Below are 16,864 nucleotides of genomic sequence, written 5' to 3'. Positions count from 1 at the left end.
AGGCAAAACTGCATTTGCTATACAGCCCCTAACTAGTCAATTCTGTATGGCGTGATTTTGTTCACCAGGTCAATCAGGTTTTGTTTATTCCTTCAACAAGGTCTTGACAACATCAACGTTAAAGCTATTTCCAAAGGAACTGCTGAGCTTTTCAATAATTTATTTTTAAAACATATATATGTGCAAGAGGCCATTCATTTTTCTTTAGGTTATTTTACAGCATAACTCCATGAACACAGGGTTCATTATCAGACAGATTTAGACATTATAGGAGGTCACATCACATTCCTTTAAAAAAAGAATAACACTACCTCTTTGGACTTTCATACATACTACTCCTTCTGCTTGGAGCATTCCCCATCCCAACCCCAACCCCATAAACTTTAGCTTGGTTAACTCTTTGTGGTTAACTACTTGTGTTGAGGAATCAACTGGATCTCTCCAGAAAGGCTTCCTTGGCTTCCCTGACCAGGATGTTTGAGCCCCTATTATACCCTGAAATGAGTCCCTATTATACCACGTAGCTGCCGTACTATGACACTTACCACCTTCTACAGTGGTTACTTGTTTACTTACTTGTCTCTTCTGCCCCAAGTGCTATGAGGGTAATGTGATACAGCCAGCATATAGTAAGAGCTCAATAAATTCTTGTAGAATTAATAAATGAATTCCACCCAAACTGCACTTTTCCTTTTTTCTCCCCTGTATTCAAACTTTAACAACTTCTGCCAATTTTATTTCCTAAACATTTCCTGAATCCTTCTCCTCTCTCCCAACACTATGTCAACTGTCCCGGTTCAAGTCCTCCTATCTCCTAGCCGAATTTCAGTCTTTGCCCCTTCTAATGTACACAGTGGCCAGAGTGTACTAAAATGCAAAGCTCCTATTAAAACACTTCAGAGACTTCCTATCGTCAACAGGACAAAACCCCAGCCTTGCACATGGCATGTTAAGGCTGTGCTCTGGCCTTCTGATGTGCCCCTCCTATTTCTCAACTCCTTGCTTTTGCATAAGCTTTCCCCTCTCCAGTGAAGGTCAATATATATTGATGGTCAGAGAGGCAAAATGACCTACCAAGAAAATGTAAGAGGTAGGATTTGAATTCTACTGGCTATGTTTCTAACTACAGTGTTATGCTGCCCACTCGACACTATTGCTAACTCTCATGCCTGACACATACCGGGTGCTCAATAAATTTGTGTTGTATTAATGAGTGAACAGTTTTTTTAAATGAATATATAATAAACACCAAAACATAAGCTACCCAGTGACTCTTATGCCTCTATCCTACTGTTTCTCAAAAAGTTTGGGGAATATTACAAATATTTAAACTTTTTAAACACACACACACACACACACACACACACACAAAAGAGTTTATTTTACTTTTTCAGTAGAAGAGTTCCTAACTCTATCTGAACACAAAATGTTAAAAAACAAACAAACAAAACACTTACCAACACCGCTACTCTGTCAAATAATGAAAGGGCTCCTACTATGTCTTGTTACTATCTAACAGCATACAATGTGTGTACCAGCAGTCTGATGATAATCCCCAAGGTTTTTGTTTTTTTTTTTAATAATGTAATTTTAAGGCCGGAAATGATCGTTGAGTTTTCTCAGACAAAGTCCCCCATTCTGTAGTTGAAGAATTGAGTGGGCCAAGGTCATTCACCTTATTTGTGGCAGAAATAAAACAGAACCAAGGCGTGGCAACACCCACACTGTGTTCCTTCCATTATTCCATACCAGTGATTCTCAACCTGGGGTGACTTCTGTCCCAGACATTTGGCAATGTCTGGAGTTGTTTTGACAGTCATGGTTATAGGGTGTGGGGGAGAGGCCAGGGCTGGTGCTAAATATTCTACAACGCACAGAGCAGACCCCACAACAAAAAAGTATTTGACCCCAAATGCTAATAGTGTAGATATTAAAAAACCCTACCCCTCCACCACACACAAAGAAAAAGTGAGCTATCCAGTTAACAAACTAGAGCTTTCATCTCAATGTTTCCCACTGGCCTGCACAGTGCTGCATTATATTTGAAATAATACTTCATATGAAACTGAAATTGTTCTTTGAATCCATGAAAATAACTGCTATAGGAAAAATGCATGTATAGAAAAACAATTTCACTCATCAAGGCTTTATCAAAATGGGTTTGGATATTATCAACCAAAAAAAAATCTGAAACACTATTCCACACAATTCCCTTGGAAGACTTCTGGAATATATTAACATTTTTAAAATATTGCATTTACTAGGTAAAACCTCAGAATAAGGCCTAGGAAATATCACTGAGGAGTAAATGAAATGGGCCAGCCCCAGAAGTCAACACTAGAGAATCTGTTCTCAGGAGAGAGTCTGTCCTACAAGGTGCACTAACTCCCTAGTTTCAGGTCATTGGTCCTTTTGTCGGGTCAGTTTGAGCACAATACTCCTTCTGTGTTTGCCTGTTTGTTGGAGTGAAGTACCCTGGACGCATCATAAAGTAAAGCCAGGAAAGCGCTATTCGGCCTAATGGCAGGACAGGGTCCCCCCTACACTGGCATGATTCTGGGCTTGGAGGAGGCAAAACGTGTCACTGTGGGTTCCTTAGGAAGAGGGTAGTATTAATGTGCATAATACCCCTACTCTGCCATTTTCACTATTGAAACTCAATAAAGTATTTGTATTATCGGCATTTTTAAAAGCCTATGGTTAATTCAGTACTTAGAGCTTATGGCTGAATTATGCAATAGGGTTTTGAAATGTGTTAATGCTCCATCAATCATATATACTTTTCTAGAGCTGAAAATCACCACACCTTGTCTGTGGTTCTTGGGCCAAACGAGGATTCTTTATGTGCTAACTGCTTTTCTTTCACTGAAGTGCTGTGTATGAATAATGAGATGTAAGGGGTTGTGCTGGGTGTTAGCACGGAAGAGTGTCTGCCGGACACTGTGTGAGTGTCAGCCTACCCTCAAGTCACCCAGGACGTTTGATCTGCACGCAGAATAATAGAAATTGCAATAAACCCTCCTTCTTTTTAGAGCTAATTTCCATTGCAAGTAATTTGCGCAGCATTATTTAACACTCTCTTTAGTAGGATACGGAGCAAGGTGGGGAGGATGTGTCAGACATAAGTCAGTCAACCTAAACTATCAACCTACATAACCCAATGTTTATGTCACTGCTGCCATTACAGTAGTCCTCTCCTTATCCACAGGGTACACGTTCCAAGATTCCCGGGGGATGCCTGAAACCACGGATAACATCGAATCTTATTTATACTATAGTTTTTTTCTAAACATACATACCTATGATAAAGTTTAATTTCTACGTTCGGCACAGAGCTTAACAACAGTAACATAATAAAATGGAACGATTATAACAGTGTACTGTAATAAACGTGTGAATGTGGTCTCTCTCTTAAAATACCTTACTGCGCTGTACTCACTCTTCTGAGGAGGATGTGTGATGATAAAGTGCCTACGTGATGAGCCGCAGTGAGGGCAGTGACGTAAGCACGGGATGTAGACTTAGCTGCTGCTGCCTCGACCTCACCGCTGGAGGAGCAGCATCCAGAATGTGGCTGACCACAGGTAACTGACCCGACCAAGGCGAAACCGCAGATAAGGCAGGACTACTGGACTTATCATTAAAACCAAAGCTGAGCGATCTTCAGCAAGTCTGCCAGAGTTGAGGAGAGCCAGACTCCCTCACTAGCCAATGAGAGAATGGTTCTTAGTTGGCATTGGAATCACCATCAGATGTATCTTCCCCTCCTTCAGTCTCATTTTCTGCTCGCTTCTGAGCATTCATTTTCTGCTACATAATTTCCTCTTACCTATAACTGCCTCCCTCCCTCTACGTCTCTTTTCCTCTGTCTTCTGCTCACCTCTGATTACTCACCCCAGTATTTATCTTTATCATAACCTTTATCTTATAGGGAACAGGAGAGGGGGTCTGACAGCAGGGAAACACCAGGTAGAGATCAGCATTTTATTTTTTTTTAAAGATTTTATTTATTTATTTAACAGAGAGACAGCCAGCGAGAGAGGGAACACAAGCAGGGGGAGTGGGAGAGGAAGAAGCAGGCTCATAGCAGAGGAGCCTGATGTGGGGCTCGATCCCATAACGCCGGGATCACGCCCTGAGCCGAAGGCAGACGCTTAACCGCTGTGCCACCCATGTGCCCCGAGATCAGCATTTTAAAACAGCTCTGAGTTGCACTGCAAAAATAGGGGAGAGATGGAAAGAAGAAAAATCGGGGGGGAATGGCAAGGGCCTGAATTAGGACAATGATGACAGTAAAGGCAAGACAGAACAGGCTTTTTTTTTAACATGCTGAAAGTAGACTTAATGGGATGTGGTGCCTGGCTGTAGGTCAGTGATAAAGAGGAGAAAATGAAAACTAATGTGAAGTGCTTGAACCGTGCTGGCAGGTAAACATGGCTCCTTTCACAGAGACGAGAAACTAAAGCAAGTGATCGGGTTCTAAGGAGCTGAGGTGTTCAGGTTTGGACAATACAGAGCTGCCTTTAGGGGTGATGTCCAATATGCCAATGGACAATCAGTATTCTAAATGGGCAGGAGAACTTCTAGATTTAAAAGGAATTGAGCTTAAGAAAATTCTCCAACCATTTTCTCCTTTACCTCCTCTCTTCATTTTACTAAAACAAAATATGTGTTGAGAAGCCGCTACATGCCAAGTCCTAGGATAGGCGTTAATGAAAAGCAAGAAAAAAAGTGAACTGAGTGTCTGCTCAGGGCGTTAGCAAGCCCTGGCAGGAGACGACATAAGAGCATACAGTGCTGAGATGAGGGGAGGGTTACCTGAGGAATCTTCATGGAAGGGGCAGCATTTCTCAGGGATGGACTATGCTTTTTCAGGATCGCTAACTCACCTAACGCCCAGAGGGAAGAGCACATGCTTGCCGCTCCCCTGTGGTTTTAAGCAGACTCTGAGGCAGATTCCTCCCCTGTACTCATCCACATTCCTTCTGTGGAAGTAATACTGTGACTTCTTTGTGGAAGAACTTGTGTTAATTTTCTCCTTTGTGTATCTTGGTAACAACGTATTTATAACCAATGTCTGGAATGCTATGTAATGCTAGGGTAGAGGTAAAAGTTTAATCTGGAGTCTTGGAACTCTCTGGAATCTACCCACCTAGAGAAGATGCTACCCCCACAGAATACAGAGATTGAAGCACCTGGTGAAGATCAGGGAGCTTAAAATTCAGGCTGACCCAGCAATTCTACTCCTAGGCATTTACCTAAAGAGAAATGAAGACGTAGGTCCACGGACTTATACAAGAGTATTCACAGAAGCTCTACTCAGAACAGTCAAAAACTAGAAACCACCCAAAGGTCCACAACTGCTGAACGGATAAGCAAACTGTGGTATATCCATGCAATAAAATATCACTCAGCAGCAACATGAAGGAATGGACAATTGCTAAAACAACATGGATAATCTCAAAAGCGTTATATGTGAGTGAAAGAAGCCAGACTTGGAAGACTGCACTATGGTTCCACTTTCATGAAATTCTAGAGAAGAAAAAGCTCTAGTTCTAGAAAGCAGATTAGTAGTTACCAGGGGGCAGGGGAGTGGAGGACAAGATGGACAGCAAAGGCACATGAGGTAAGGTTTGGAGTGATGAAAATATTCTCTATTAAGAGCGTTGTAGTGGTTAATTACTGCACACATTTTTCAAAGCTCAGTGAATTGTACACTTAAATTTGGTAAATTTATGTAATTATACTTCCATAAAGCTGATTTTTTTTTAATCAGCCTGAGCTGAGGAGTAGGCCCAAGCATTCGCATCCAGAAGATACCAGTGGCCCTTAGGAAGCTGTGTGAGCCAGCACTACCTCAGCCTTCTGGCTGCTCCAGCCCCAAGAACTCCTTTAGCTCAGACCTTGACACCCCCCTGGCTGCTTCCGACTAAGGCTCCCAATAACTCACGCTCCTCTGGCCACCCAGCCTAGGGATCAGAGCAGCTTGCTCACCCAGACAACAGATCATAGATAATCCTGACCCCTCCTGCCCGGGGCTAGCAGCCTTAACAATGGCAACACTTTTTCCTGGAACTACTGACTGGGGAAAATACCTGGTAAGGATTATACTCGAAGGAGTCTGACTCCTTAGTACTGGAATATAGACTCTGAGCTCTTCTGTGGTTATCAGGTTCCTAAAGGGCAAGGGGCTTGTTTGTTTGTTTTCTCAACATTGGAAACTAGAGTTTCTCTATAGCTATTTGACTCCCTATGGTCCTACTGAGATCTTGCTTTTCCATTATCCCTGTGGCTACAAGCCTAAGGCTGATGCATGCCTACATCCTGGATGTAATTTGGGAAGGAGGAAAAGAGTCCTGAACATAAAACAAATCTTCACTGGAACAGAGCTGTCATGTCTGGGAGAGGTCCTGAGTTAGGACACGTACAGAAAATTTGTTTCTCCATCACTATTCACTTTTTCCTTCATCCCATTTACCTTTTTAAGCAAAATACAAGTCTGTGACTCTGGAATAACTTGATGTATACATGCTATTCTCAGAGTTTCAATAACTACTAATAGAGGAAATTTGCACCAGACACCTTATCAGAACTGGTTTTTGGTATACTTGGTGTCATATGAAGTAAACTTCCATTCAATGAGTGTCTGCATTGTAGCAAACACTGTGCTAGGCTATATGATGTGCGGGGCTAGTTGAGTCCTCACAATAATCCTGCTAAATTACATATACCACCCCTTCTTTGCAGAAAAATTCTCTAAGACTCAGAGAATAAGTAACTGCCAAACTTATTTAACCTTCAGCTAGCACAGAGTCTGAATCTACCTCTAGTATTATTTGATTTTCCAACTTTGCTAAGGAAAAAAATACTTCGGGAAATTACTGTGGTTTAAAACTTGGTTTAACATTTATAAGGTCCTGATTTTGAGTCCCTTCTCAGCCACTTACTAGCTGTGTAGACCTCAGGCACCTGAATTTCCTTCTATGTTACTTTCCTCACCTGTAAAATGATGAAAATAAATCCTACTTCACTGAGTTTTGAAAGACTCAAATAACATAATGCACACAATAAGAACAATAACTATTAGCTAGCGGTATGATCTCAACTGCCAGCCTGGCTCCAAATGGAATAAATATCACACACGCACAGGCACACGCACACACGTGTGTGTGCGCGCACAGCTACTTAGAGGTTGAATTTCCACACCATGGATCCTATTTCACTCCTCAATTCATTATAAAATTTTTGGTGGGAAACATATATGTACATATATATAAAGATCCTGCCTTCAATGAGTTTATAAGGACCATCTTTGTAAATTCATGTTCTCTCTTTGTCCAACCATCTCTAAAAACTGATACTTGACCACAAAACCCTGCTCCCAGACAGCCCATGCACCTCCTCCACTCACCTGCTCTGGGTACTTGCTACCAATGATCTCTGCTACAGTGTTGAAGGAATCAGCATCTGGGTAGTTCTTTGCCCCCATCTTCAGCTGAATAACAATTCTGTTCCCACGAGAAGCCATTCTCGACATCATTTCTGCATCTTCCACTGTAATACAAGCTGTTGGGATTTTTGGCACACCATCCTGGTATTCCTGAATACCTGTGTGAGGACTTGAGAAAAGAAGCCACCAGGTTACCTTAAAAGTAGAAATGGACCAAAAGTATTTTTTTAAGTGTCCATATTTGGCATTTGACTCTCACTGATCTTTGTTTGCATATGAGAAATAGGACGGATGGGCAATATTGGTTTATTTGCTTTTGATGTGAATTTTTCTTTTTGGTAAAAATAACTTAGAACTTCAATTTCATGATCATCCCATTGAAAACACTACATGAAATTTATTTTGGTAATTTGATGATCCTTTAAAGTCACAAACTGCCTCAAACTCAAAAGAACATTAAGAGTGCCTTCATGACCAAGAGGTGAGTGAACACATGTGTTCGAGGAGACAAAGAAAGCTCTGAAGCCCATCAAGGCTACACTGCAGAAGACCCACACATCTGGAAGAAAACTGCCCACATACATCCAGCTCTCTGGTCACGGCCTGGCTCTGGGGATACTCTCTTCCCATTCAAACACAGAGATCCAAACATGCAGCCCCGAATTGGTAGTAGAACACTTTGCAGGAAAACTGTAGAACAATGGAAAATATTGGTGTTTCCATGAAGAAAAGTGCTGAATAAACCCCAGTCCCTGATTTCACTGCTACAAGAAAAAGAAAACTATGATAATTTTGGCACTAAAAAAGAAATATTACCCCAACAGTCAAGTTTTTCCTGGTAATTTCCAGATGCTTCTTAGATTACTAAAAACACTTGTAATTAAAGTTTCTATTAATCTAGTGTTGATTCAATCTCTATGCATGCTAATTGAGTTTATCAAATTCATTTTCTAAAATTGCTCTTTCAAACCGTCCCTTTTCGCTCCTGAGGTATGACTCCAAATCCTCCCAAACCACAGCTCCCTCGGGACCAAGCTGGCACAACTTCAGAGTGCGCACCACACCCTATCAGCCTATCCCCATCTTCTGTGAAGGTACAAGCTAACGGCCTCCCTTTTAACAGTAATTTTTCTTTTCCTATTTCCATGTTTGTTCCAGGTTGCCTCATATTTGCAGGAAACCCTGTCTTCTTCTCTCAGCCACAACACATTTCTCTCCTATAGAAGTGACTCCAACCTCCACATGCATAAACATGATATCAGATCCAGTCTTATCACTGCTTTCTTGGTGTGACTGCGCTGTTGTGACAGTATGCCTGGTGACTACTTAGAGAAATTGCATAGCAAAATGATTAAGACTGTGGAGCAAAATCATCTAGGTTCAAATGGGGGCTCTGGCACTTATTGCTAATTGACCTTGGGCAAATTATATACACATGCTTCAGTGGCTTCATCTATAAATAAGAGCGATAATAATAATACTTAATTCACAGAGTTATTTTGTAGATTCAATTTATACAAGTGAATCATTTGCCATGAAACATAGCTCTCAATAAATGCTAAATATTTATTTTGTTAACTTGTCTATTACATTATCCCTGCAGAGAAAGTCTAATTTCAAATCCTTAGCATCATCTTAGCACACCCTCTATGAACATTTCTTAAATATCAGTCTTCATCAAGAGAGAGACAAATGACTTATAAACTCAAAAATTGTAATACAGAAACCCTGAATCTGAATCCCTGCTCTGGAATATACCTAATCCACTCTAACTTCTGGTTCAGGGTGGGCTATGGAGTCACATAACTTAGGTCAAATCCTGGTTCTACTATGACATGAAGCAACCCACGTGACCCCTCTGTTTCTGAGTTTCCACATCTGTAAAGTAGAGAATAATACTAGTATTGACTTCATAAGATTGCTATGAGGATAAAAGATAGTATATATAAAGAATTTCAAACAGTATTTGGCATATTATAATTATTTAATAAATATTAGTTATTATTATTTCTTCAGTGAAATTTTTCCCTGAAAATTTCCCTGAGTTGGTAGGGTGATTAATGACCAAAAGTACTCTGAAACATGTAGGAAGACAATCTAAATATTTATTGTTCGGATTACCTTACATGATGTCTGGAATTCAACAAACTCTCCTTGTTCTCAGAATCTCTTAAGAGGAGGTCAGTGTAACATTTCTCAACAGGCTCTTTTTTTTAAGTTTTTATTTAAATTCCAGTTAGTTAACACACAGTGTAATATTGGTTTCAGGTGTACAGTATAGTGATTCAACACTTCTTACAACACCTGGTGCTCATCACAAGCGCACTCCTTAATCCTCATCTCCTATTTAACCCATCCCTCCACCCCCCTCCCCTCTGGTAACCATCAGTTTGTCCTCTACAGTTAAGAGTCTGTTTCTTGGTTTGCCAATCTCACTTTCTTTTCTTTCCTTTAGCTTGTTTGTTTTGCTTAAATGATGTTCCTGAACAAATTTGTACCAATAAGTTACAGGTAAGTAAGTTGGACATGTACCCATGGCTCCAATGAGGAAACCAGCACTGAAAGGCATCTTCCAACTATGATTCTGAATTCAAGATAGAAAAGCCTTTGTGATTTGTTTCTGCAATTAAGAATGTCCTCCAGTAGTGCAATCCAGCACTGTTTAGTAGAAGTGGGCAGAATGAGGATTCAACACTTTTATCTAGAGTCCTGTACTTTCATTGCCAATTGTTCTATAGGGGATGACCAGCATTAAACACTACCTCCCTGCTCCCACTTACAACCCCACCTGCAATTTAACAATAGCAAAGGGTAAACTATAAAGGAAGCTGTAAAAAAAATCAAAATGATTATGTTTAAAAATTAATACCAATTCTTTAGAAACTCTTCCAAAAATTTAAGAGAAGGGAACACTTCCCAACTTACCCTACAATTTCACTATTACTGATATCAAAACCAGACAAAGATATCAAAGAAAAGAAAACTATAGACTAACATCTTTTATGAATATAAATGCAAAAAAAAATCCACAACAAAATATAAACAAACTGATACCAGCAACAAATAAAAAGGATTATACACCATGACCAAGAGGGATTTATCCCAGTAATGCAAGGTTGGTTTAACACCCAAGAATCAATCAATGTAATATATCATATAATAGAAAAAGACAAAAGCCACATGATCATCTCAATAGATAGCGAAAAAGCATTTGACAAAAGCTAACACTCCTTCATGATATTTAAAAAAAAAAAGGTATAGTAGTAAGAAGTTATGGCACTGGTATAAGGATAGACATAGATCAATAGAATAGAATTTAAAGTCCAAAAATAAACCTTTAAAACAATGGTCAGTTCATTTTCAACAAGGGTGCCAAAATAATTCAATGGATATAGAAAAATATTTTCAAAGAAACGGTGCTGGGCCCAACCAAATATCCACATGTAAGAGAAAAAAGCTGTCCCATATATCACAACATATATAAAAATCAATCACAGGGTGCACCTGGATGGCTAAGTTGGCTGTGTCTGATTTTTGATTTGGGCTCAGGTCATGATCTCAGGGTCATGAGATCCAGCCCTGAGTCAGGCTCTGTGCTGGTTGTAGAGCCTGCTTAAGATTCTCTCTCTCCCTCTTTCTCTGCCCCTCCCCCACCTTCTCTCTCTCTAAAAAAATAAAAATAAAAATAAAAATAAAAATAAAAATAAAATAAAATCCTTAAAAAAAAATAATCACAGACCTAAATGTAAGAGCTAAAACATTAAAACTTCATGACCTTCCTTGGGTAATGGAATTGTTTCTTAGATACAACACCAAAATCATAAGCAACAAAAGAAAAAATAGATAAATTGAACCACCAAAATTGTAAACCTTTGTATTTCAAAAGACACCATCAAAAAGTGCAAAGACAATGCACAGAATGGGAGAAAATTTTTGTAAATTGTGTACCTGATAAGGCACTTATATCTAAAATATACACAGACCTCTTAAGAACTCAATAATAAAATAGCTACCTAATTAAAAAATGGGTAAAGAATATGAATAGACTTTCTTCAAATAAAATATACAGATAATGATATCATATAATAGAAAGGATGCTAATATCATTAGACATCAGGAAAATGCAAATCCAAACCACAATGAAATGCCATTCATACCCACTAGGACGGCTATGATCAAAAAGGCAGAGAAAGTATTGGCAAGGTTGTGGAAAAATTTGAAATCTTTGTACATTGCTGATGTGAATGTAAAATGGTGTAGCCACTTTAAAAACAATTTAACAGTTCCTTTAAAAGTGAAACATGTACTACTAGGTATATACTGAAGAGAAATGAAAATATATATATATTCACACAAAAACTTGCACACAAATGTTCATAGCAGCATTATTCATAACAGTCAAAGGTAAAAACAACCCTTATGTCTATCAGCTCATGAATGGATAAATAAAATGTATGTCCATACAATGGAATATCATTCAGCAATTAAAAAATTATGTTCTTATACATGCTGCAACATGGAGGAACCTTGAAAACATTATATTAAGTGAAAAAGTAAAAAAAAAAAAAGACCACATATTGTAAGACTCCACTTATATGAAATGTTTAGAATAGGTAAATCCGTAGAGGTAGAATGTAAATTTTACGTTGCCTAGAGCTGGTTGGGGGCAAGGAAAATGGGCAGTGAATGTTAACAGGTATGGGGTTTCTTTGGGAGATGATGACAATGTTCTAAAATTAGTGATGGGTGTTGTACAACTTCGTGAATATCAGCTCTCCTGATTCACCAGTTTGCTGCCTATAGATCTTGGGACTTCACAGCCTCCACAATCACATGAGTCAATTCCTCATAATAAATCTCTTCATATATATATAGATAGATATCTATACATATCTATATATATATCCTACAGGTTCTCTTTATTTCTAAAGAATCATGACTAAAACAGCTACAATGAGTCAAATTTCTTTTTATTTGCAGCCAAATATATTCCCAACATTTGCAATGACCAAAACAGACAAATGGTGCATTACATGTTTAAAAATTATAAATATTAATCTTAAACCTTTCTTTTCACAAACATACAGCTTCATATAAAATAAATAAATCCAAATTAAAATTACTGAAAGAAGCCATTATATCACTTAGCATTATCTATTCCAGTGCACGTATTGCATGGTGCACTGGGTGTTACACGCAACTAATGAAACATGGAACTTTACATCAAAAACCAGGGATGTACTGTATGGTGACTAACATAAAATAATTAAAAAATATTAGTATAAAAAAAATAAAGGATTCTGGGAAGATAGTGAAGTAAACCTGCCCTATAAGAAGTGCTCAAGGGAGTCCTACAGGGTGAAATGAAGACACTAGACATTAACTTGAAGCCATATAAAGAAATTAAGATCTCAATAAAGATAAATAAATAGACAATTATAAAAGCTATTTTTATTGTAACAATGGTTTGTAGTTCCACTTTCATGTTTTCTAAATGATTTAAGAGACTAATGCATTTAAAATAATTATTAGTTTATTTGGGGACACATAATGTATTAAGATGTAACTTGGTTATATCAGTGACCAAAAAGCATGGGGGTGAAGCTGAAAAGGATCAGAGTTTTTATATGTTATTGAAGTTAAACTGGTATAAATTCAAATTAAAGTCCTGTAATTTAGGATGCTAAATGTAATCCCCATTGTAACCACAAAGAAATACTTCTAGAATATAAACAAAAGGAAATGAAAAAGAAATATAAATATTCCACTATAAAAATCAAGTTAAACACAAGAAGACAGTAATGCAGAGAATGAGGGACCAAAAAAAAAAAAAAAAACACCCTAAAAAACATAAAAAAAGCAAATAGCAAAATAAAAGAAATAAGTCCCTATTTAGCAATAATTACTTTGAATGTAAATAGATTAAAATCTCTAATCAAAAGGTGGAGATTGGCAGAATGGATTTTTTTAATTATCTAATTATATTCTATCTACAAGAGACTCACTTTAGAGCTAAAGACACAAATATTTTGAAAATAAAAGGATGGAAAAAGATATTCCATGCAAATATTAAACAAAAGAGAATAGGGATGACTATATTGATATCAGACAAAATTGACTTCAAATAAAAAAGGGTTATAAGAAACAAAGAAGAACATTATTTATTAACGAAGAGGTCAATACACCAAGAAGATATTAACAATTATGAACATTTACGCACTTAATGGCAGTCAGCCAATATATATGAAGCAAAAGTTGACAGAATTGAAGGTAGAAATAGACAGTTCTAGAAAATAGTTTGAGACTTCAATACTCAACTCTCAATAGTGGCTAGAATCACCTGTGACATACACCTGTTAATAAATATTCTCCTCTTGAGTGGTCCCTCAGCATTTAGCTCTAGCCTCTAGGGCTATAAAAGCAGGTCCTAAAGGAGATGGTGTTTCAGAGATCTACTCACCTTGTATCCACCCAAAACACACTTCTGTCCATGAGTCCCCTTGATAAACCATTTCTTATCAAGCTGGACTTCTCAATCTTTTACTTCAATTTTATGTCTCCTTCAGCCTTTAGAAGTCATTTTGTGTATACTTCCCTTTCACAGAACAACCAGACAGAAGATAAGTAAGGAAATAGAGGACTTAAAGAACATTATTGTTTTAAATCCACTAGATCTAACAGACCACTCTATCCAAAAACAGCATACACACTCTTCTCAAGCACATGGAATGTTTTACAGGATAGACCATGTTAGGCCACAAACTGAGTCTCAACAGATTTAAAAAGGTATATATATCATGCAAAGTATCTTCCCTGGCCACAACAGAATGAAGTTAGAAAAATGACAGAAGGAAAATGAAAAATCACAAATTGTGGAAACTAAACAACAACACTCTTAACCAGCCAATGGATCAAAGAAGAAATCACAAGGGAAATTATAAAATTTTTAGCTATGGATGAAAAAAAAAACACAACATACCAAAACATATAGAATGCAGTAAAAGCACTGCTAAAAGCAAAGTTTAGAGTGATAAATGCTTAATTAAAAAACAGGAAAGATAGCAAATCAACCACCTATCTCTACAACCTAAGGAACAGAAATAGAAAAAGAAGAACAAACTAAACTCAAAGCTAGTGAAAGAAATGAAATAAAGTTTAGAACAGAGATTTTTAAAAAAAGATTGGTGCAGAGATAAATGAAACAGAGAATAGAAAAACAAAAGAAAAATCAATAAAACCAAAAGTTGGTTCTTTGAAAAGATCAACAAAATTGACAAACCTTTAGCTAGATGGACTAAGAAATAGAGAGAGAACAGTCACATTACTAAAATCAGCACTAAAACTGGGGACATTACTACCAATTCCACAGAAATAAGAAAGGATCATAAAAGAGTATATGAACAATTATATGCTAACAAGTTGGATAATCTAAATGAAATGGACAAATTTCTAGGAACACAAAACCTACTAACCCTATATCATGAATAAATAGAAAATCTGGTGATGGGTATTAAAGAGGGCACGTATTGCATGGTGCACTGGGTGTTATACGCAAGTAATGAATCATGGAACTTTACATCAAAAACTAGGGATGTACTGTATGGTGACTAACATAATATAATAAAAATATTATTATAAAAAAAAAGAAAATCTGAATACATCTGTAACTAGTAAGGAAACTGAATTAGTAATCAAAAAATCTCCTGACAAGGAAAAACCCTGGACATGATGACATCAAGGGCAAATTCTACCTGACATTTAAAGAAGAACTAACATCAACCTTTCTCAAACTTTTTTAAAAATTAAAGAGGAGGGATTACTTTCTAATTCATTCTATGAAGCCAGCATTACCCTAGTATCAAAGCTAGGCAAGGACACTATGAGGAAATAAACTATAGACCAATAACCCTTAGAAACACTGATATAAAAATTCTCAACAAAATACTAGCAAACAGCAGCATATTAAAAGGATTATACACCATGACTAAGTGGAATTTATTTTTGGAATGCAAGGATGGTTCAACATACAAAAATCAATCAATGTAATTTACCACATGAACAGAATTAAGGGGGGAAATATGATCATGTTAAGTAATGAAGAAAAAAACATGTGACAAATTCCAAGACCCTTTCATGATCAAAACACTCAAAAAACTAAATATAGAAAGAAATTACCTCAATATAATTAAACCCATATGTGGAAAGCCCAAAGCAAACATACTCAATGGTGAAAAAATGAAAGCCTTTCCTCTAAAATCAGGAACACAGAAAGGATGCTAACTTTTGCAACTTCTATTCAATATAGTACTGAAAGTTCTTGCCAGAGCAATCATACAAGAAAAAGAAATAAAAGGTATCTAAATTAGAAAGGAAAAAGTAAAATTATATTTGTTCACAAGTGATGCAATCTTATATGTACAAAAGGCTAAAGACTCTGCACACAAAAAAAAAACTGTTAGAATAAATGAATTCACCAAAGTAACAGGATACAAAGCCAACACATAAAAATCAGCTGTATTTCTATACATTAAGAATGAACAATCTGAAAAGGAAACTACAAAAACAATTCCATTCACAACAGCATTGAAAAGACTAAAATACTTAGGAATGAACTTAACCAAGGAGGTGAAAAACTTGTACAGTGAAAACTACAAAACATTGCTGAAAGCAATTAAAGAAAATATAAATGGAAACACATTCTATGTTCATGGATTAAAAGACTTGTATTGCTAAGATGTCGATACTCCCCAAAGCAGTCTAAAAATTCGATACAATCCTTATCAAAAAATCCCAAAGACATGTTTTATGGAAATAGAAAAAACTATCCTAAAATGCTCAAGAGATGCTTAATAGCCAAAATAATCTTGAAAAAGAACAAAGCTGGAGGACTCACACTTCCTGGTTTCAAAACTTACTACAAAGCTACCACAATCAAAATAGTGTTACACTTGCATAAAGACGAATGTTTAGACCAATGGAATAAAATAGAGAGCCCGTAAATAAACCCTTGACTATATGGGATTTTTGACAGGTGCAAAGACCTTTCAATGGGGAAAGAGCAGAACTTTCAACAAATGGTGCTGGGAAAACTGGATATCCACATACAAAAGAATGAAGTTGGACCCTTATTTAACATCATACACAAAAATCAACTCAAAAAGGATAAAAGGCTTAAATGCAAGATCTAAAACTATAGAACTCTTAGAAGAAAAATATAAGGCAAAAGCTTCATGACATTAGATTCCAATGATTTCTTGTAAATGATACCAAAGGCAAAGGCAACAAAAGAAAAAAGAGACAAATTAGACTTCATGAACATTAGAAAATTTTGTGCATTAAAATACACTATCAAAGGTAAAAAGGCAACACACAGAATTAGGGGAAATGCTTGCATATCATATCCCCAATAAGGGA

At 37.1% G+C, this 16,864-nt stretch overlaps 1 protein-coding gene across 3 annotated transcripts in view; it reads right to left on the bottom strand.

The window, feature by feature from the left end:
- Nucleotides 1-16,864, bottom strand: part of CPQ (carboxypeptidase Q) — a 346,647-nt gene that overhangs the window by 234,454 nt on the left and 95,329 nt on the right. For all 3 annotated transcript variants that reach the window (XR_004627851.1, XM_034668345.1, XM_034668346.1), the window contains exon 3: nt 7,412-7,619. Coding sequence is in view for 2 of the 3 variants with exons in the window: in XM_034668345.1 (XP_034524236.1) it covers nt 7,412-7,619 (208 nt within the window). In the remaining variant the exon portion in view is untranslated. The remainder of the gene's footprint in view (nt 1-7,411; nt 7,620-16,864) is intronic.

This window comes from Ailuropoda melanoleuca, chromosome 9 (genome assembly GCF_002007445.2).
Source record: "Ailuropoda melanoleuca isolate Jingjing chromosome 9, ASM200744v2, whole genome shotgun sequence".
Classification (NCBI taxonomy): domain Eukaryota; kingdom Metazoa; phylum Chordata; class Mammalia; order Carnivora; family Ursidae; genus Ailuropoda; species Ailuropoda melanoleuca.
This window is presented reverse-complemented; position numbering and strand designations above follow the sequence as displayed.